The 24,500-nt window shown below is 29.6% G+C and overlaps 1 protein-coding gene across 1 annotated transcript; it reads right to left on the bottom strand.

The window, feature by feature from the left end:
• LOC122504049 lies at nucleotides 1-23,986 on the bottom strand. Its single transcript, XM_043614929.1, has 7 exons — nucleotides 23,909-23,986; nucleotides 19,347-19,662; nucleotides 6,237-6,764; nucleotides 5,654-6,181; nucleotides 3,550-5,247; nucleotides 99-411; nucleotides 1-28 (listed from the first exon to the last, which is right to left on the bottom strand). Exons 1-7 carry the CDS (start codon nucleotides 23,984-23,986, stop codon nucleotides 1-3), a joined length of 3,489 nt encoding a protein of 1,162 aa, XP_043470864.1.
• Between the last annotated feature and the right edge of the window lie 514 nt (nucleotides 23,987-24,500).

The raw sequence follows: 24,500 nt of genomic DNA, 5'->3' as shown, positions 1-24,500 counted from the left end.
TTACCCTGGCTTTCCATCCCACTCTACCCTGATAACCGAGAATTTTGTTAAATGAGAATAGTGGGCACCCTATTAGCAAGAACTTTAATCCTACTTACCCTCTCTCCGATCCGAGTTGCTGGAAGTGAGTCTTGTACCGAAAATATCTCTTGACCTTTTCAACAAAGGGCATAGAATGCTCCTTTGTTTCTCCAACAAGCAACCTTGTCAAGAGGTGGCCCCTCAGAGTCACATTCTTGTCCCCCGGAACCAAACTACAAATCTCCCTCCCTCTTCGAACAATATCGATAGCTTCTTCATGTTCATCCTCGAGAGACCAGGATGACCACGAATAAGAACAAGACGAAGAATAATGATCTGATTCCTTGCCAAAATTCAATTCCATCTTGTTTGAAACCATTTTCGCGTTTCCTTCGAGACAGAAAACACTAAATTTCAATGAACACTCAAATTCGACACTCACAATCTAAGGTTACAAACTACACCGATCGTCGCGAAGACTGAAAGAGCACTGAACTACTGGAGTGAGGTACTGGACCACTACGCACCGACACTACGTGACTAATCTGACGGTTCCCAATTGCGTTTGTACTACTTAGGAGATGTGCGGGCGCAACGTTAAAATACAAGCGTCTAATTAAATTAAGCACCACTGGGGCAGTTCGAGGAATGTACCATGTTGCGATCAAAATGTCACATATTTCGGAAGGGTAGTTTCAGTAGTAAGATGGAGACTAGATTTTGGCTCACATTTCAGTGCAATTACCAAAAGCCATTTTTGCGTTCTTAAAAAATTTTATGTAATAGTAGAAAATTAAGAACACAAAGAATTATTGTATTAGTTATTCGAGAAATTTTCTAGAAAATAATTCTTTGAAAATTCCCCAAATTAAAAACAAAAAAAAAAAAAACAAAAAAAAAAAAAACAAAAAAAGAACAAACAAACAAAAAAACAAAAAAAAAATAATAATAATTATTAAACAAATAAAGCATGCTATTTGTAAAACAGTTTTCAAAGTATATGCTTTCTGCCTTGCAATTGAAATTAGACTTGAAAGCTGTTTTATGTTTTGTATTTAAATTTTATGAAACCATTTAGTATTTAGTAAATAATCGGGTTTGATACCCAATATATTATTGCCGTATCTTAATCTTAATCGGAATTTCAATTAATAATTGACAATAATGATAACCATTTAAGAATGAAAATTTTAAGGCCATTACCGAAGCCACTACTACTTTTACTCATATTATATATAAAATTGTATAATTATTTTGGAAATATTAAAGAAATTTTGTTAACACATCGTCCTACTACGTGCATCTCTAAGTTCAAGGCATCAGGGTTTTCGGGGACGAAAACTAGAATTTTCACGGTGGATTGTTAGAATACTAGTCCTTTAAAAGAGTCATTTGGCAACCATGTAGAATAAATTTAATTTCAAATTAACCCAAGCATATAAAAGCATCGCAACGCAGCGACGATATGCTTGAGGATATTTGACACCCTGATAACGTCAAATATCTTACCGAGAGAATGCCTTTAACTAAGAAATGCCTATAAAATAGTTAGAAGGACAAAAGAAATTACTATTTCTTTTCTCCATCTACTAAATAATAAATATAATAAATAATTATTAATAATTATACCAACGCAGTCAATGCTGCCTACATCGAACCTTGCGGCAATATTGTGCGGTAAATAATAAATATAAAATTTGTACCCAATTATCTGTAAAACATAAGGGTAGGCGCAATGATGCAGCCAATATATATACCAATTGTCATTACTGTTTACAACCAAGAAAATACGCTGTGAGGTTGCGCGTGTGTGGGGATGGTCGGCGGCAACACACACATGCCTGCGCGACCGCCGCTTATGAACACCAGCACACTCACTGGTTTCCCCGGCTACAGAACTAATACCTTGAAGGCTTTCATGCTACGGACACCAACACAAGTGCGCTATGCTTGCCTCTAATCGCTGCCTGGTTGTGCGTAGAACTTTCCTCTCCCCTCAGGGCCCATAAGCTGTAGACTACAGCTTCAAAACAAACGCACGTGCGTTACAGCTGACGTAAACTACAAGGCGGCATGCCTTATGACACTTGAATTTATGAATCAAGTCAAGTGCACACAGAAACAATTTAACAATAGTTAAACATTTTGTTGTAAACATTGTTGTTACAACAAAATGCCGGAGGACATTAGGTTGTATGTATATGCATATATATATATATATTACTCGATATGTAAAATGCATATACAAGCAACCTATAAAAAGTAGGAACAATATAATTACAATAAATAAATTATATACACTATTATAACTAAGATAAATAATAATTCTATTAATTAAACAATATAATTATTATTTAAATTCTAAGTTATTTCAAATAATATTTCAAAAAAGTATCATGTTAACAGACCGTTTCCGTTCTCACGGACCCACCGTGAGATCCAAAACGTCAGCAAAAATGCATAGACCAATGGGCCCATGACTTACTCCTACTACTTACTCCTACTCCTAAAAATCTTCCCCGCTTTGCACCAAAGGCAAGGGTTAGAGGCTTGTCGCAAAATTTCAATCATCGCAGTACGAATTCTCGCTTCTTCTCGAAGACACCTCTCCTGGGTCTAACCTAGAAAGTGTTTTGGGACAGAGAAATTTCGCGACAAAAAGCCCGTCCGCGACCCGGAACCCGATTTGCATGAATTAGGGCAGACGTTAAAATTTTCAAATTCTCTGAGCCGGTGGAGTCCAGTGCGGGCTGATTTTGGTGAGATTTTGGAATTGTTAATCTATTAAACAGTTCTAAAATCTTGTTATTTATAACCGGCCGGTTGCATAGATATTGCCCGCGTCCGTCTCAAATATCGGTGGCCCACGAGCGCGATCAAAACCAATTATCGAATTATCGGTTGCATAGATATTGCCCGGACTAATTCGGTAAACGGTAGATCCGCAGTGAGTTTTACACAGTTGCGTGAGACGGCCGGTTGCATAGATATTGCCCGCGTCCACTCGCCACAAGTGCAATCTCGCAAACGAAAGAAAATTGCGCGAATCTTACGTCGCGATTTTCGGTAGAAACAAGAACAAAAGAATTTTCGCCCGACGGATGCTTTGTGATTCAAAAGAGGAATAGCTCCGCCGGTAGTTTGTAAGTAAATAAGTATCGTTTCAATTTACATATTCTAACACACATACATTTTCTATTTGTAACACACTATAATCATTCTGTATTCAAAAGGTATTTTTCTATTCTAAAATAAATCATGTATTCATAGAATCAATTTCTTTACTTACCTAACTAAACCCTAAATTCAAATCATCTTAAAAATAGTGCATTTAACGAATCAGAAGGTAACTTTTAAAAGTAGGATAACGTCCCCACAAATTAAACAGAATAATAAAACATTCTGGCAGCTTGGTGCCTCCCCAAATCGAGATAAAGGGCCATCTCAAAAGCCTAATTAATAAATTTATTTCTGGTTTGTAACAGCATTTAATTGTTCCATCTTTTTTATAAAAAATTATTTTTTTACCATCATTTCTTCGTCTATATTCCGGATAGTTTTTTGAATCATAATTTGTTTCTGAACAAAATGGTTTTGGATAATGTTTCACGCAAATTTTTGTTTCCGGATTCATGCAAGGCGAATTCATATTTTGCTTTCCACAAGGTCCATGGACTTGAAATTGTTTTACAATTTTAAAAAGTTCTGGATTTTTTGTTTCATCTGGAATTTCTGCACATATTATTTTATCTACAGATTCTGCATCACGAATCGCAAAAGTTTTATCCAAAAATAAAATTAAATGTATGTGTGGCAATCCACGCTTTTGGAATTCTATTACATACACATAAGCGAGAACTGATCCAAAAATATTTTTATCTTTTAATTCACTCATAAGCGATTTTACCTTTTGTTGAAAAACTCTAGGTACAATATCCGGTCGATCAGACGCAATTTCACCTTCCAACAAATTTTCTCTAATCTCTCGCCATTTTGGATTACATGTCATTGTAATGAATAAATCAGGTTTTCCAAATTCTTGAACTAATCTCATGGCATCCATAAAAGATTGTTGATACGAACGTGGTCCTCCAGTAAATGTTGATGGTAAAATAATTATTCTTCCTGGTTTTACATTTTCTCTATTTGCTTTATTATGTACATAATCCATTAATCCACAGTACATTTCTACTCGAAGTTGTTTTTGATTTTTATAAATGAAACTTATGCGTCCAGCTACGACTTTTGACCAAATATCAACTATAAATTGTTGACTTAATTTTCCCATTTGCGTACATGGATTAAACATTCCTCTGTAAGAAAGGCGATACATATAAAATTGTAAAGCAGTAACATTACGAACACTATTAATTTGCTTAATGTTTACAGTCCATCCTAAATCACCTGAAGGAAACATTAAAGGATATATCATAGGATCAGCGTTTGCACTAAGAATAGAAATGGGAATACTTTCAGAACCTTTTGGATGTATACATATATCACGATCCACTGGAGGTTCACCATTTTCACTCACAAATACAACTGCTACTTCATTACAAGATGGTACATTGAATTTACTTTGATTTAATGATCTATCCCGTTTGATCCACATTTGAATATCCCTTATAGGTTTATTTTTCAATTTCGCTCTAGTTTCTTCTTCTAATTCTATTTCTCTCATCATTTTCAAGGTATCTGCAAATGGACTGACCTCTCTTAATAATTTATCTATTCCTTCCAGTAATGATGGTAAACATTTTTTATTTGATTCATTTTTTAATCGTTCAAATACAGCTTCATTAGTATCAAGAATATACAGCTGACCATATTTTAAACTGTCACCATCATTAGGATGAAGAGCATATGTATTATGACAAACTTGTCCATGTATACGAAAAACATAAGGACCATACCCTTTAGGAATTTCTAATTTAGCTCCCATACTGGCAAAAGCAGAAGAACTGTTATAAGAACGAATATTTTCCCTAAAATTTTTACCATCCAAGTTGGAATCATTTAATAAATTACGTAAATAAATCGGATAATCATTTAAATCATCTAATTTTACTTTTCCCTTATGACAGCAACTACTAAATTTTTTATCTAGTGGTCTTTCACACATAAAATGTAATGCAGCACAAAACTCGCACTTAACATTCAACAAACCCAAATAATTTTGTTCAAATTTACATTCATCAAAATTTTCAAAAGGCATAATTGCAACTCCTAATGTAAGTTTTTGTTTTTTATTTCTTAAATCTATTTCTGCTTCTGAGCTATTACGTTTTCTCAACCCATCATTCTCTTTTCTAATTTTTTTTTGCTCCTCTGTTCCATCTTTCCTTAGTTGTTCAATTATACAACCTCTATTATCATTATTATTAGTTGAATTAAAAATCTTATCATTTTTTTTATTCAATAAACCGTTAGTCTTTGAGTCTATATTTTGGAGTTTTTTCTTTTCAATTTCAGTTTCTGTTTCTCGTCTACTACGTTTTCTTAACCTGTCATTCTCTCTCCTAATTATTTTCTGCTCCTCCGTTTCTTCCTGCCTTACTTTCTTCATTCTTTCTTTAGCTTTTATTGCACACAATCTTTGTTTATCATTTTCTTCAATTTAAAAGACACTTACTTTTGGGGTGCTCAATTATACAACCTTTATTGTCATTATTACTAGTAGAATTACGAATCTTATCATTTCTTTCCTTCAAAAATCGCTTAGCCTCTGAATCTATTTGTTGGAGCTTTTTCTTTTCAATTTCAGTTGCTGTTTCTCGTCTACTACGTTTTCTTAACCTGTCATTCTCTCTCCTAATTATTTTTTGCTCCTCCGTTTCTTCCTGCCTTACTTTCTTCATTCTTTCTTTAGCTTTTATTGCACACAATCTTTGTTTATCATTTTCTTCATTTAAAAGACACTTACTTTTGGGGTGCTCAATTATACAACCTTTATTGTCATTATTACTAGTAGAATTACAACTCTTATCATTTCTTTCATTCAAAAATCGCTTAGCCTCTGAATCTATTTTTTGGAGCTTTTTCTTTTCAATTTCAGTTGCTGTTTCTCGTCTACTACGTTTTCTTAACCTGTCATTCTCTCTCCTAATTATTTTCTGCTCCTCCGTTTCTTCCTGCCTTACTTTCTTCATTCTTTCTTTAGCTTTTATTGCACACAATCTTTGTTTATCATTTTCTTCAATTTAAAAGACACTTACTTTTGGGGTGCTCAATTATACAACCTTTATTGTCATTATTACTAGTAGAATTACGAATCTTATCATTTCTTTCATTCAAAAATCGCTTAGCCTCTGAATCTATTTTTTGGAGCTTTTTCTTTTCAATTTCAGTTGCTGTTTCTCGTCTACTACGTTTTCTTAACCTGTCATTCTCTCTCCTAATTATTTTTTGCTCCTCCGTTTCTTCCTGCCTTACTTTCTTCATTCTTTCTTTAGCTTTTATTGCACACAATCTTTGTTTATCATTTTCTTCATTTAAAAGACACTTACTTTTGGGGTGCTCAATTATAGAACCTTTATTGTCATTATTACTAGTAGAATTACGAATCTTATCATTTCTTTCATTCAAAAATCGCTTAGCCTCTGAATCTATTTTTTGGAGCTTTTTCTTTTCAATTTCAGTTGCTGTTTCTCGTCTACTACGTTTTCTTAACCTGTAATTCTCTCTCCTAATTATTTTTTGCTCCTCCGTTTCTTCCTGCCTTACTTTCTTCATTCTTTCTTTAGCTTTTATTGCACACAATCTTTGTTTATTATTTTCTTCATTTAAAAGACACTTACTTTTGGAGTGCTCAATTATATAGCCTCTATTATCATTATTACTAATTAAATTAAAATTATTATCATTTTTTTGATTCAAAGAACACTTAGCCTTTGACTGCTCCATTGTTACAATTTTATTATTAGTTACATTATTCCAAGGGTGTGTCTTCAAAAAATTATAAGAATTTGTTTTTTCAGAATTCAAAAGACGCTTCCAATCACACTCTACAATCGAATGTCTCATATTCGATCTTCTCATCTCTGAAAACCAGGGACCGTCACGGAAATCAAATTTTGATTTCGTTACGATATTCCAAAACAAAACGAAATTATTAATGTATTTTGATTTTGATTCGGTAACGAAACAAAATTCACTTTCTATTTTGATTCTGATACTGTAACGAAACAAAATTTAATTTCTATTTTGATTTTGATTCGGTAACGAAACAAAATTCACTTTCTATTTTGATTTTGATTCGGTAACGAAACAAAATTCACTTTCTATTTTGATTCCGATAATGTAACGAAACAAAATTTAATTTCTATTTTGATTTTGATTCGGTAACGAAACAAAATTCACTTTCTATTTTGATTCCGATAATGTAACGAAACAAAATTCACTTCCTATTTTGATTCTGATACTATAATACTGCAATTCGGTTTTCTTATAGAAACAGAAGTCGATTCGATTTCTAATTCAGATTTCGTATGTAAAAACGATATTATCTTCTGATATATTTGACATTTGCAACAAAATTTAGGTACAATGAGACTTATACATGCGCAGTAGTATTTTATCAAAATTAAAACAAAAAAGAATTTTGATTTTGATATTGGAACCAAAACGAAATAGAATGGAATTTTGATTTTGATATTGGAACCAAAACGAAATAGAGTTGAATTTTGATTTTGATATTGGAACCAAAACGAAATAGAGTTGAATTTTGATATTGATATTGGAACCAAAACGGAATAGAGTTGAATTTTGATTTTGATATTGGAACCAAAACGGAATAGAGTTGAATTTTGATTTTGATATTGAAACCAAAACAGAATAGAGTTGAATTTTGATTTTGATATTGGAATCAGAACTAAATAGAGTGGAATTTTGATTCTGATACCCATATCCGAATCAAAACAAAAGTATTTTTCAATTTTGTTTTGATTCCGTGACGGTCCCTGCTGAAAACTGACATAGACGATTATCTTGAAATATTTTGTTTAAATGCTGCCTCATTTTGTTATTTATGCTTTCGTAATTAACAGTGTTTGGCATAACATTATAAAATAATGATGTTGCAAATGCTATTGCATATACTCCGCATTCAACACTACCCATTGGTTGTTGATCAACAGTAACAAAAACTACTGGTGGCTTAAAAGGATATAATCTACTTAAATAATTCAACTGATCTTCATTCAGACATTTTTCATTAAGACTATCAAAAATATAAATTCTTACTCCATCATAATACGTACAAATCCAATGACCCCTCTTATTATGACCACTAAATAGTATTTGAATATGTTTTTTGCCTACTCCAATAGGTCTAATATGTTCAAGCAGATCTTCATTTACAAATAAAGTACTTTGCATTCTAAACACAGAATTTGATTCTCTTTCCAAAATTTTTCCAAATTCATAAATATGATTATCACTTAACATATCTTTATTATTAAGTATTTCTCTATATTCTGTAGCACTTAAATTAACTTGACCTTCTATTCTCGACATTTTTTAATCAATATTTTCTTCTTAATCTATTTTTAATTCCAATTTGTGGGTTTTGATAATAATAATTACGTTTTCCCAATTTATATTTTCTACATCACAATTTCATCAATTCTTACAAAATCATTGTCTCCTATATCAATAATACAAACCAACCAATATTTAACTCATAAAACAATATTCAAGATTTGAACTAATAAAGTGTATTTACTCCATTTCAAATAAGCCACATTCCAATTTTATCCAATATTTAATTATTTAACCAACATATCAATATTTAACCAATCAAATCATATTTAACCCATAAAACAATGCTTTTGAATTCAACAACCAATATTCTATTTAATTCATTTTCAATATGTCAAATTCCAATTTTATTCAATATACATATCCAATAAGCCCTAAATTCAATTTTATCCAATATATATTCTGTTTAATATATTTCAAATTCGTCAAATTCCAAATTCATCCAATTTACATATCCAATAAGCCTACATTCAATATTATCCAATATATTCTATTTAATTTATTTCAAATTCGTCAAATTCAAATTTTATCCAATATATTCTCTTTATTCTATTTTAAATACGTCAAATTCCAATTTCATTCAATATATTTCTCTTTAATCCATTTTAAATGCATCAAATTCCAATTTCATCCAATATATATATTTCTGTTTAATCCATTTTAAATTTTAAATACTTTAAATTCCAATTTCATCCAATATCCAAATTTCAATTTTATCCAATATTTCTTTTCTTATCTTTTATTTCATCCAATATCCAAATTTCAATTTTATCCAATATTTCTTTTTTTATCTTTTATTTCATCCAATATCCAAATTTCAATTTTATCCAATATTTCTTTTCTTATCTTTTATTTCATTCAATATCCAAATTTCAATATTATCCACTATTTCTTTTCTTATCTTTTATTTCATTCAATATCCAAATTTCAATTTTATCCAATATTTCTTTTCTTATCTTTTATTTCATCCAATATCCAAATTTCAATTTTATCTAATATTTCTTTTCTTATCTTTTATTTCATCCAATATCCAAATCTCAATTTTATCCAATATTTCTTTTCTTATCTTTTATTTCATCCAATATCCAAATTTCAATTTTATCCAATATTTCTTTTCTTATCTTTTAAATAAAAAAATCAAATGTTATTTAAAACAGAAAAAATATTAAATTTTATTCAAAACAGAAAAAAATGTCAATTTCTTTATCCTTTAAATTCAGAATTAAAAAAACTATATCAAATGATAATATAATATTTAAAAAAATATAACTATACCTCTCACGAAACACTTTAATTAACTCTCTACAAATTGTAGAGAAATTATACAAAAAAAGAAAAGAAAATATCTAATGTTATCCAAAATAAAAAAAAGTATTTCAAATAGTAATGTGATATATTCAAAAAATGAATATACCACTCACGAAGCACGATTGTTATCTCTCTACACTACATACAAGGAGTGATGTCCAAGTTAGTCCCGTGAGGGAAAGAAGCCTTCCCCCACCATACGGCACACCAAGTCAAAACTGAGTCCTGAGCAACCGTCACAGCGGGGATCGCTCAGACCCTTACACCCTTATTAAGGAAAACTGTTAATGACTTTTTCTATAAAAATACAAATTTTTTAAAAAGTAACATTTTTTATTTTTCATTAAAATATTTAAATTCCTTACTTTCTTACGATTCTATACATATGTTGTTTACCAAAAAAAAGTTTAAATTAAAAAAATTTATTATTTTTCCAGATACATAGAATGAAGTTAACTCTACCAAAAACCATACCTATTATTAAATAAATATTTAACTTAATCTTTAAATTTTAACATTTTTTTGGTAAACAACATATGTATAAAATCGTGAGAAAGTAAGGAATTTAAATATGTTAATGAAAAATAAAAAATGTTACTATTTAAAAAATTTATATTTTATAGAAAAAGTCATTAGCAGTTTTCTTTAATGAGGGTTTGAGGGTCCAAGCGACCCCCGCTGTGAAGGTTGCTCGGGACTCAACTCCAAGTAGCCCTCGCAGACCCCCGCTGTGAAGGGGGCGTTTTGCTCCCTCTAACGGCGAACAGACATACTAAAAGCGAACAGACATACTAAATGCGAACAGACAAAATATATATATGCAAACGGAATACGGACTTTAATATTGTTAATTATTCTTTCCAACATTAATATACAAAACATGCTTCAGACATCAAAATTCCCTCTTTTGTAGAATCACCCATATATTAAATATTTAAATAAATTTTAAGGATTACAAACAGGAGATTTAAATTTGTATCATGTTTTTAAAACATTATGAATATCTAAGTAATATGATTGTAAATTTTACCTTCTTTTCTTTTTGGATTACTTATTTTTCCTTCCAAATCCTTTAGACAGTAAGCTTCCCTCATTTTTATCATGTCTATTTAAAAAAAGTGATTCATCATGTCAAATATTTTATAGTGTTTTGTTAAATATCATGATTAATAATATTTGAATTTTTCCAGAATTTTTCACGAAACAATTGCTAATTCATTAGTAAGTCTCTTTTACAGGAATTTTTTTTATTAGTAAGTCTCTCTCATATTTTTTGATAGTTTGAAATTTATTTTTCAATTATTTATTGATTTGACGGTGATGTCTAGATTCAGATACCGGTACTTCTAGAATTTGAAACTTGGTCGATATTATAGTAGGTTTTAACTTCACATTTAGTAAAGGGACGTAAGTCCCTAATACTAATCCCTTATACTAATGAATTGACAATTGTATCGTGAAAAATTCTGGGAAAATTCAAATAATATGTAGCAGAAGAATGCGAAACACCTTGATTATTGGGTCGATAAAACTATGAAAATTTGTTGGATGTGGACCTCTGTAGCTCAGTGTAAAAGCAATCAACCGGCAATTGATAGGTCCTGGGTTTCGATCCCCAGCAGAGTTAGTCTCACATTTTTTCATAGTTTTAAATTTATTTTTTATGATTAATAATAGTTTGTCGATTACATAAAAATTTTAATGGAAACAAAAAAAATATTTTTTTAATATTTGAAATTCTTTATATATACACTTTTTTCAAAAAATTGAAAAACACTGTGAAAGACTTTCTATTTATCATACTTGCTTTAGAGAATTCCTTTGAAAATTTGAAAAAGATCGAAACTTTTCTAAACGTTGAAATTAAGTTTTCTGCAATCTTCGGAATTTTTAGTTGTGAAGATTATTAAAGTTGAATTAATTCTTTCGACTGTTTTTCAATGTTCAGACAACTTTTGCGTCAAACATTGAATAACATCGGGCATTTAAAGAACAACTTCAAGTTTCATGAGCTGCGTAACTAAAATTTTCGAAAGTTGCAGTCAAGTTAATTTAAACTTTAAGGAAATTTTCGGTGCTGTGTGGGATATGGTATGTTTTATAAACGTAAATAATATGCCGTAAAGATGTTTTAATAATGTCTTATGTCTTTAATTTTTACAACTCTGGGTTGCATTCCTGAGCTCTGAGCCAATATGAATTTATGTAAAAACCGTATTTGGACATACATTTTTTCCCACTGTAGGACGTCCATGTCATTAACTTCCCAGTAAGAAATAAGGAATTGATAAGAACTAAAAATTTTTAATGTTTTACTGAAAAGTTTAGATTATCAATTCTTTTGAATTCCGTTTCTGTCCAATTCAATGTATTCTTTTTTGAGGCAAAGATTTCTTGAAAATGAATTCAAATTAACACCGTTTTAATATTTATTAAATTTTGAATTTCTTTGAATTCCGAAATACTATGTAGTAAATTCAATTGCTGTCTATTCCGTTTTAATATTTCGTAATTTTTTAATTCTTTTGAAGTTTGCAACACTGTGATATAAGTACTTTCAAAATTCAGAATATATATGGTAGTACAGTTTAAGAAGTTGAGCGGAGAAGCTGTTTGTCTCCGACAATGAAAGTTGAGGGTTCAAATCTTCGGACCCGCAAATTTTTTTCGGTGTACAATATCAAAACAGTATTCAAAAGAATTGAAATCTTCTTCTCAGTTTCTCCAAATGAAAACAAGAATTGGTCAGAAACGGAATTCAAAAGAATTAAAAAAAATTTATTCCTTTTAATTCCTCACTTCTTACTGGTTTTCTAATAAAACTGATGCAGTCAATATTAACATTTTTCTCAAGAAATCTGTAAAATGACATATTTTTGGAACAATTTACCTCCGTAGAAAATAACAGGTGGTAAAAATTTAAAATTTTAGAAGTTTGTTGTCTCTTTTTTTAAATAAAGAATTTAATAGTGTTTGGTTTTTTTAAATCAGTTCAGTGTTTTTGAGAAAAAGGCCTTGGAAATTATCTTAATGTATTACAGTGAGTTATTAATCGTTCATAAAAATTTCTATACTTTTTTTCTTATGTGTATTTTTTCAAAAATATTTTGGGACAGTATTTTTATGATATTAAGGAACATTTTAAATTAAAAAAATGAAAATACATTTTTTGAAATCTTTACCTAAAATGTCCCCTTAAAGTCATAAAGCAGTGTTTTATTTGTACTATTAATAAATAATACTTAAATATAGAAGCTCACCCTTATTTGGCAAGTGTATGAAATTCCTGGTATACTTCTCAATTTGTAGAATTGCATCTTTTACGTCAATGCTAAAAGAGTAATTAATTAATTTTTTTTAATTGTTTAGCTTTAACGCTATCTGCTCATGTGGCTTTCGTCAACATTTTTCCTAAATCAATTTTCCTAATGTTAAATTCCTAATGAACGTATTTTCTAATAATTACTTTTTTCTAATTAAATTTTTCTAGTGACTTTTTTCTAAATTATTTTTCAATATTACTATTTTAAATTATATTTGTTGTTAGTGTAGTATATTATTTTTATTATAATATTAATATTATTATAATAGTATAATATTAATAATAGTATTATTATAATAAGTTATTTTTATTAGGTATATATACACACGTATATATAAATAAAAATAATAACAATAATATTTATTATTAGTATTCATAATTCATATATTCGCATTCATTGAATAAACATGAGAAACGAGTAAATTTTGGTAAATGATTTAAAATTAAAGAACTGAAATATTAAAATGGAACCTAAAATTTTAAATATTAGCGCTGCTAATTAGACCTGATTAGCTCGTCCAGTTTGGACCAACGCGTGGTTCGATCCTCACTGATCTGATAAGCCCATGATCAGACGGTCTTTTCAACGCCCCGTTAGCGAAAAAACGGTCTTTCTATCTTCATACTAGAACCCAATAATTTTTCTACACGGAATTTTTTGAAAGTGCAAGCTTCAGTCATACTAAAATTCAGGGTTCCGTACACCAAAATTAAACTCTTTTTTTATATAAATATATATAAAAAATTGCTTTAAAATTATAGTTACGAATTAGGAAAGAAATAATTCGATTTTTTAAAAAAAATATTCCAAAAAAATATCAATATTGACCTTTTTGATTACTATACGGAGAGAAAAAGTATGAAGAGCGTTTATAGTATGAAGAGGCGCACGTTTAATGCATGAAACTTTCTCGCGCGATTTCAGTAGGAAAATTCTAGCAATAAACATAGGTACAGTGTAAACAAACCTATTACGATTGGACGAGTTTCATGCGTCAATTCCATATGAGTATCATACCGAAAAATAAATATTCTCATACTAAAAACAGTTAAATTCTTGCTCTAAACGTAGGTGAAAATTCGCGCTAGGAAAGTGTGAACCATTTTCATACTAAAAAGGCTTACTTTTTCTCTCCGTGTACATATATACATTAACCTATTAAGCTGAAATTCGGTATACATACATATTTTCGCATGCAGATTACAAGAAAAATATAACAATTAGCTCAATTAAACGTAATAAATATCAATATAAAATATCAACATACATATACTTGTGTTCTTAAGTGTAGATAGGAGCAAATCTGTAGTGTACTTGGTTGGAGATAATGTTAATCTCCAATACTTTATTTTACACACACTGAGAGAAGAAAAGCACAGATTCTGAAATGGAAAAGTTCAGCATCTGTACTCCAATTGAACGCAGCAGCAGTGCCACTGTGTGATAGGTGTCGTGCTAAAATGTGAAATGGATTTTGACTTTGGCTTGAGGTACAGATGTTGTACTTCAAATGCTACTGTTTAGAAGTACAGTATCTGTCGGTCACTATGAATGACACCAACTGAACAAAATTAAGAACGGGCACTGACACGCATTTTACACGGCCGGTGTTTGTCACAGTACTGATTCTGTGCTTTTTTTCTCACAGTGCAGAATTATATTTTATATGTATTTTATTTTTAAATGGGAAAAAATCGATTTGTTTCTAAAAAATAAAAAAAAATAATTCTATTTCCCCCACCTTAACTTCTGGATATTGGGAAATGGCTGAAATTCGGTATATATGTGTGTTTTGCGTGAAGATTTTTCTACAGTCTAGACGTGAAAATATGTATTTGTGTACTGAATCAAGTTGATCAAGTTGAGATATGTAGTAGTTAAGGGGAGGGGAATAGTCTATCCTGGGACGAAAACACGAGTGATTTCAGGTTCCGTCAATACATGTATGGTGTACGAAACCCTAAAAATGAAGTAATTTATTTACAAATGGTTAATGAGGCGTTGAGCACTATCCTTCATAGCATTTTCAAGCATGGAATTCACTTCCTTTTCCGCACCTGTCTGCTTCTTCGCTAGAGCAGTAATTTTTTCTATATTAAGAAATAAAAGTATATATTATTTTGTTGTAGTATATAGCAATCAATTCAAATAATGAGAGTTTACAAAATAAAGAAAATTGTTTATTGTAAATGTAATACTTTAAACAATGAAATGTCTTTTGTTATATATATATATATATATATATATATATATATATATATATATATATATATATATATATATATATATACCCAGATAGCCAAGCGTACTAATCTTTATTGTTTAGTACAGCGTATTGGTATCGTACTCATATTGCACTAGCTCGAAATAATAAGGTATGTACATACCAGCACGGTACTAGTATAATAACGGAATGTCATACGGATAGAATTATGAAATTGCCAAAGTATAACACGTTTAACAAGTATAATATTAAGTACAATACCAGTACGCCGAACTAATTGGGATTTTAGGTTATGAATTTACAATGTTTCTCCGCCATTATCTGTACGTTATACCAGTACAGTACCTGCTACAGTGCGAAGGTACATGCCTGGTACAGTACTGCGTTCGCTGGCTATCTGGGTATATAAAATTGAAAAACCGGTAAATAGCCAGGAATTAAATTTGACCGGAAAAAAATAATAATTAGTTAGGGAAGACTGGGGCAAAAAGTTAAATTTTGTATGAATGATTTTTTTTAGACAATATAATCCACTTAGATGCAAAAATTTATATGGGTGATTAAATTTAAAATGTCATTTTTGATCCTACTAACTTTGATTTTTCGATGTTGGATTTTGAACTTAACGATACTCTATTTTGGTTGACTAGAATATATGATGGACAAAAATAATAGTGGTCGAGCAGGTGGAAGCAAATCTTAATTTTCACCAGGTGAAAAACGATAGGCAGAAATGATAAGAAATTTTCTGTTTTCGTTTATTCTTTTCTCAAATAAATTCCTACAACTTTAAAAAGTTAAAATATTTCAAATTACAATAATGAATGTTTCAACATGACTTAAAAAATATTTGTAATGAGTTCTGCCATAAATTAATATACTTTTGAAGACCAAAAAGACATGAACATTGAGGGACACAACAAATTTATTAAAAATAAAATAATAAGCTGCAAGAAACAGAATTTTGAGGGGACACCACTGACATTTTGCTTCATTTCTCAATTTCGAAAAAGAAAGACTTTATTTTTAAGTTAAAGTCGGTGCGGTTTTTAAAATACGTGTAATACCTAAAAAAGAGATACAATAATATTTAAAAAATATTAATATTATGAACAATTTTTTTATTGGGACACCACTGACATGGTGTGCTCGACAAAGTGATACTTGCTTTCTGCCACTAACCGTATAAGTTATAGATGTGATAGAATGTTGTAATGTTTTTTCTTTAAGAAGCTATACATATCACCAATACTATTAACGCTTATTAAGGCAATTATCTAGACTAGGTTATTTAAATATCAGACATGATATTCAAAATTTACGATAATTACTTAAAAATATGAAACTTACGGACAGGCGATTTTTATTTTTTTTCTAGCACTGGATCAAAATTATTCTGCTAGCACAATTACTATATAAAAGTATAGACTCTTAGTTGTACAAAATAATTTTTCTGGTACTAAAAATGTGAGAATCAACAATTTTTATTATTAGGTAAAGTTCTGATTTCTTAAGTGCGGACAGGGGACACCACTGACATTTTGCTTCTAATTCTTCTGACAAATTTTTTCAGACAATTTCTAGCGACTAAGAATTATTAATTTAAGTAGAAGGAGTGATTAAGAAAATTAATTGACTTCAAAAACTTTTATATATGAACTAGTATTCTAGATTTTTGGGCAGGACATGAAAATGACATTTTAAATTTAATCACCCATATATCAATATTGTAGGGCAACTTGTCCCCTACAACTTTCAATAAAAAAGTTTCTGATATTTTCGCATAAAATACATGTTTTGTCCTTTATTGAAAATTTTGTTTTTTTTAACTTTTCGCCCCATGCTGGGGCGAAATGTTAAATTCTATTTTTAGCCTACTAAAACTATTTTCTGATAGGTGTTAAGTAGTAGATAAGTTTGCATTAGATTTTCATATTTTAGTACCTAACGATTGGAATTATTGAATCAAAGATGAGAAAAAAATAGGAATACGTTAGAAATAATTAATTAAAATAAATTAAATTTTTAATAATAAAATTAAATGTAACTTTACTTATTGCATTTAACATTTTACAAGTGGTAATTTTTTAATCATTTTTTATTCATAGTAGGAAGTATAATAGTTTTTTTAATAAGAACCAAATTATTGTTGCGATTAAAGTTTAAATTTTTTTATAATTTTAATTTGATTAAATAATTTTTTATTTATAAAATTAGACAATAATGTTTAATTATTATTATTATTATTATTATTATTATTATTATTATTTATTATTTTTTTTTTGCTTAGGGACTTTTGGGAAATCTGCCTACAGATACCTTGGATTCCGCACTCCAAGGTTATGTGGGGTTGGTATGATAAAAAAAACAAAAAGAAATATAAAAAAAAGAAAAATAAATAAATGTTATAATAAATTTAACAAACTGGCGACCTACTACCAGCCCGACCCACTAAAACCCGTAACCCTTCTTTTGGAGCCCTTTACCCTCCCTCGGAACTATCGTAAGACTTTAGCCTTCGAGGGTGGCGCTCCGACTCTGTCGCTAATGCGACTTTCTGCTTTTCTCTGTGGTTATCCTGCGTTAATAGTTAAAAATTTAAAACTATTTCAATATAAAAGCGGAATTAACAGCACAACAATAATAAAAAAAAAATTTAATCAAGTGTAAACAGTCAAAAGATAAAATTGCAAACGGATATAAAAAAAAGAAAAAAAAATAATAAACGCGTATATAATATTAAAAACATAAAACGGAATAAATTAAAATTGTATAAGGACAAATAAATCACAAAATAAATTAATAAAAAACAAACGAATAAATTAAAAGCTGTTTAAATTACACTTTTTGGCGGCCGTCGAGATCCTTCCTCGACATAACCGAGATTATGAAGTTCTCGACTTGCCGCCAATTCTCCTTTGACTGGGTCATCAGCGATACCATGTTCTCCGGTGTAACTTGACTGTTTACACCTTCGAACATGGCCTGCCTCTCCAAGTCCCATTTCTTGCATGAGAAGAGGGTGTGCTCCGCGTTGTCCTCAGGGAACTGGCAATATGCACACACCTCGTCCTCGCGTAATTTAAAGCGACACAGGTACGAGTTAAAACACCCGTGACCTGTGAGCGCCTGAGTCATATGATAGGAAACCTGACCGTGTTTCCTATTTATCCAGGTCGCGAGTGCCGGGATAAGGCGATAAGTCCATCGACCTTTTTCCTCACCATCCCTTCTTTCTTGCCATCTTTCTATGAGCCTGTGCCTCGCTTCTTTGCGGATCAGGCCCTTGCTTAGTCTTAATTCCTCATTCAAGGAACTGCTTTCTTTAGAAAAGAGAAACATTTCTTCCCTTTCCCTCGCCAAAAGATCTGCTGGCGGGACACTATTATTATTATTATTATTATTATTATTATTATTATTATTAAATTGAGGCCTCATTAAATTTAATAAAAATAAAAAATTAATAACTGAAAAGTAAAATATTAATTTTTTTCAATAAATTTATATTTACAAACATTCATAAACTTTTTTTATCACTTTTTTCAAATTTAAGTCAAAAAAGCAATGTAGGCAAAGAGCCTTGTGAACAATTTTTCTATACTCAGCCAGCACTCAGATTATAGCAACTGACAGGAATCCTAATAAAAATATATTAAACAAAACTTTTCTCCTAAATATAATTTGTTTGCCAACCACATAAAAAAATATTAGAGAATCTTAGAAAAAACAAATAAGAAGAAGTCAGTTAGAAACTAATTAAATTAAACAAGAACCTATAGCTCAAATTAACATTTAATAATATTAAAAACTATTAACTTTTCTTCTATTATATTAACGTAGGTTATTACTTTTAATTCAATGCTTCTTGGTCCATAGCAAGTTTAAAAATATTATTAATAATTTTAATTAAAATATTCATTAACAATTCATACCTATGAATTCTTCGGATGATTTTGCATTCAGCAATTTATTTCTCAGTTTGATGTTATTCAATTCAATTAAATTATTCGATCTTTCATAGACGCTTTCTGTTATGGGAATTAAATTTGTTCCCCAAATTATGATGTTAGATATTTCGTTAACGAAATGTGTAGTTTTTTCAGTCAATGTATTCGAAACCATGTCTTGTACTGTTTTCACAGCATTAAAAAATTCATTAGACGGTATTGCAGGAAGACTTGTTAGATAGGAGAGGATGTGTGTTGCTTCTTGACCAATATCCAATTGGACCCATTTCTCAACTAGTATCTGTAATATGGAATTATAAGTTTCGATTATATATTAAGGTATTAGTCGCGTAAAATGGTATACCTTAGTTTTTTTTCAAATTTTGCATACTCCTGAAGTATTTATCTAGAGAATCAGACCAATTTCATTAATTTTGATAGCTTCAAAACTTTAAAAAATAAATTCAAAATTCATACGTTTTACATGGAGGGAGCACCCAATGTATGCTATGTATTGAATTTGTTTAATCATTATTTATATGAAACCTGATTATTGACAAGACATTATTAATAATTAAAATTTGTTTAAAAATTAATAATTTTTTAAATGTTTATAATTTAATCGTCTTCTATAGACCCTAATGCATTTAAATTCCAAATATGAAGGGATTTGATTAATATTTGTCAAAGATACGACGATTTATGTTTCAAAATTCAATGAAATTTGAGAAATAAAATTTTGCAGTTTTTTGTAACTATTTCGTAAAATATCCATTTTATAAAAAAATCTCAAAGGAAAAATAGATGCGCCTCTTTATTTCCTATAATTTAGTATATTTTAGAAATTAAAATTTAGAGTTTTTATTTTTCCACAATTTTGTGCGATTGACTGGCATGAAGCCGTGTAGCCGAGCGAAGAGTCGGTTCTTCGATCGACATTGAGCCCTCAATTACTATTAGTAATTTTTACTACCAGAAATAGTAATATTTACTTTATGCGAAGTACATTTATTTTACAATAAATAGTAATTTTTAATATAAAAGTAGAATTATTTTTATTCTATAGGAATTTTTACCAGAAACTCAGCACCATTTTTCTATGTGTAGGTACCGAAATCTGTTTCACTTTTAATACGAAATTTACATAGACATAGTCTTTTGGTCTCCTTAAACTACTTCATGATACTACTTAAGGATGTTCGAGCAAGAAAGTTTGTTTGATATTATATTATTTAAAATGCGCGGAACGGAAGTATGAAAAATATAGAGGGCGCATAGAGTGCTTCCTTCTTGTTTCTTTTATTCACTACTAAAAAGAAAATGGCCATGACCAGATTTTTGTTAAAAAAGAGTGTGTAATAAATCTCACAATTAAACGTTAAATGTAAATCAGCCGGCTGAAGCTAGCAGTCGCGCTCAGCACCCTCCCATAGATTTTTTTGAGTAAATTTGAAATAAAAAAAATCTGAGGGGTAAGAAAACGATGCAACTTTAGAGAATTGTAGTTTATACATCAGTGATGAATTTTTGAAAATTAAACAAACAAAATTGTTATAAACAATAGCTAGCACCTAGTTTTGTAAACAAAACGCCTATGGGAGGGTGCTGAGCGCGACTGCTAGCTTCAACCGGCTCCTATCATTATATTTATAAATAAATATTAAATTTATTGGACGAAAATAAAAGTACAATCATTCAAGATTCCAGATGATTTTTTAAATATTGTGATAACTGTCTCAATTTTGATAATGATCCATTTCAGATAAAGGATAAGTTCTTATAGCCTTTTTTAAAGGTTTTTTTTTGTTCGAACATTCTTAAAACGATATATTACACAAAAAGTTTTTAAATCTAAACAACGTACAGTCATTTCTGACTTTAATATTTTATTAATACAGATATTAAAATTACCTCAATAAATTGGACCCAGGAGCTCGTATATTCAATTTCTTGAAAAACGCTTCTTACGTCCCTTAGCATTTTCAAACAAAATGGGCCAACAATTAATTTCAGATTATCAAAAGGGCATACTTTTATAATTTCTTGGAAAGCTTTCACCCTAATTGCTGATGAAGACGAAGCTGAGAATACAGCATAAAATGCTATGTGCGCCTAATTAATTTTAATGAACATAATTAATTTTCAGATTCTTAATTTGAATATATGAGAGAATTCATGAAATGGAGACAAATTGGGTTGTATGATATTACTGTTACAAAAAATCTTTTTTGACAAATCAAGTTTCTATGCATTTTCAAAATGAAAAGTATCAGATCCAATATGGTGAACAAATTTTTTAAAATTGAATTATTTCGACTGAAACTTATTACTTGAGAGTTTTCGAGTCTCCATTTCGTGAAATTTTCCAATGTTACGTACAAAGCCCGAAATTGTGCATAACGCGGAATGTAGAGTAGAACGGGGTAAAATAGCCATGGTGCAAAAAAGCCATTTGACTTTTACTTGAAAACTATTAAACCGATTTATCAGCGATTTAGAATATAAATACTATCAGTTAATACGTAACTTTTGATACTAGTTTGGATGTTGTACCTATATTAATATAATTTTTATTGTAATTTTAATTTTTGAGTTGCTCTGCGTATAATATTTCGATGAACTTTTTGAACATATTACAACCTGTTTAAGTGAACGGGTAATAAAAGTAAATGTTTGTACGTAAGGAGAAAACTATACTCAAAACGTATACAATGTTAATTTTTGGAAATTGAACTGAATTTAAAATTTATTTTAGCTTTTAGAAAAACTGGTTTTAGGGGTGAAAAAGGCAGGGACAAAAATCCATTGAATATTATGTGAAATTCATTTGTTTTCTACGTCAACTAACCTTCTAATTTTACAAAATTTTCGCGTGTTTACTTAATAAAATTAATTAAACACGACGAAAAAATAGAGTAAAGTTCGTTAAAAAATAAACAATGAAATAACGGTTGCAACAAAATATGGCATCTGTGGTGAAATTTAAGGAAGACTTTAAAAAAAGGTACAAAAACTTGGCAGTGTAAATCGAAAACAGGTAAACTTAACATAACATTCAATTTTTCTTGATAAAAGCTCTTTAAAATTTATTAAAATATTTTAAAAATAAGATTATTTGTCATGTAAATAAAGGAAAACTATAAAAACACCAAAATTAATAACATATTTTGATAAAATCGCGAGGTGGCTTTCTCCCCCCACCAGGTGGTACAAAAAAGCCATTTGCAGAGATTTCGTAAAACTCTTATAACTTAGTCCTTTCATGGGATAAAAAATATTTCCGTCAAGAATATTTAAGCTTCATAACTAAACTTTCAATGCCAATTGGAAATTTGAGAAAAAAATTTTAAATTCAGATTTTATAAATTAAAATGTAAAAATGTGGCTATTTCACCCCGTTCTACTCTATAGCCATTTTTGTACAGATCGCGAGGTGTACAAGCGTTTTTGTACAGAGCTGGAGTTTCCGGGCATGGGACAGAATTTTCTGTACTGAGCTAACTCTGTATAATGTCTGTTGTACAGAGCTTTCGATATCAATTATTATAGTATATAATATATTATGTGCATCACAATGAAATATTTGTTTTAACAGATCACGGGGGATTACACAAAATTTATAATAACGTGACTAACTTAATTTCAAATTCAAAAATAAAATAAATTTTTAATATTTTGATATATTCATAAAGCAAACCTCAACAGTAAAGAAAAATAAAAGCGATTTTATATAGGATGATGTGCAACGTTTTTTTTCGTTAGACGAAAAACATGTCAAATAATTAAATTTTTAAATATTTCAAAATTGAATGACTTAGAGGCATTACAATAGAATATTTCTGCATTATTAGATTTTCAAAATTTTAAATTTTTCCTACAAATTTTTCGCTTTTTTAAAAACGACTGTTTTTGCATTTTCCAAAAAAGTTGGGGTGATGTGCAACACCAGTAAAATTTAGGTATGTAATGCATATAAATATCGATGAAAATCTCTTTAATTATTAATTTTAGGCTTTTTAATGCAAACTAATCGAAATCTGCCAAAAAAAATTTACTAAGGTATAGTTGACCTCTAAAAAGTTGAGATTTCACCAAAGAAAAAAAATTTTTTTTTTGTTTAATTTTTTATTTATTAATAATTGAATAAGGAATATAATTAAAGGAAAATAACTAAAAAATTTTTATTCATTATGTGAATCGCAGTTATGGCACGTAAAAAGTAGTTACGTCCACCCCAAAAAAGTGTTGCACATCACGCCAAATATGATATTTTGCGAAAAATGATTTTTACGCAATACAATGTAATGAAAGCACAAAATATAAACAGATATTTAAAAGCACTTAAAAAACCAGCAATAAACACATTCTTATCTATAAAATAAATTAAAACCCTTCAAGAAACGACTAGAAATGTAAAGCGCGAGAAATATTTCCTTCTCGAGAAATTTAAGTCAACTTACGTACAGCAAACCTAGCTGCGAACTGTCTCGTGAGTTATTATATATCAAAAACAATAAGTTACTAAGAAAACAAACAAATGGCAATACTTGGATCTGTTCAATGTCGAACTGTAGATCAGAAATCGGCGGTGTTGCACATCCCCCATGTTTCACATCACCCCACATCACCCTATACTATAACCGATATCGAAGGCTTTGAAAAATAATATGTAGGTAAGATATCAATAACTATAAATAAGTAATAAACTTATAAAAATACAATATTATTGTCATTTAATCAGAAAATTAAAAGATAATTTTTATAATATTTACATGGAAAAAATTTATTCAGGAAACATTCCTGAATTAGTTCAAGAACGGTGGATATGAGAAAAAGACGACAATAATACTTTTACTGTAAGTGAAATAATTGAAAATATTCTAGAATTATTCCTGAACTTAAAAAGAAAGATTTAAATTAGATACAGTATAGTAGAAATATGATATACTAATGGTAAGATCAAGGCAGAGTCTGAAAAAATTAATAATGGTTCTGAACATTTTAAGAAAATCACATTATTTTGAAAAAGATTTCTAGTGTTACCAAACAGTAACAATCACTGCTTGTTGTGCCTGAAAAATCCCCTAACTCTAAATGAAAATTGGAGTGCGCAACGGGCACTTTGCGCAAAACGACAGA

Source organism: Leptopilina heterotoma, unplaced genomic scaffold (genome assembly GCF_015476425.1).
Source record: "Leptopilina heterotoma isolate Lh14 unplaced genomic scaffold, ASM1547642v1 Lhet_276, whole genome shotgun sequence".
Classification (NCBI taxonomy): Eukaryota; Metazoa; Arthropoda; class Insecta; order Hymenoptera; family Figitidae; genus Leptopilina; species Leptopilina heterotoma.
Note: the sequence above shows the minus strand (reverse complement) of the source record. Positions and strands in the feature narration are given on the sequence as shown.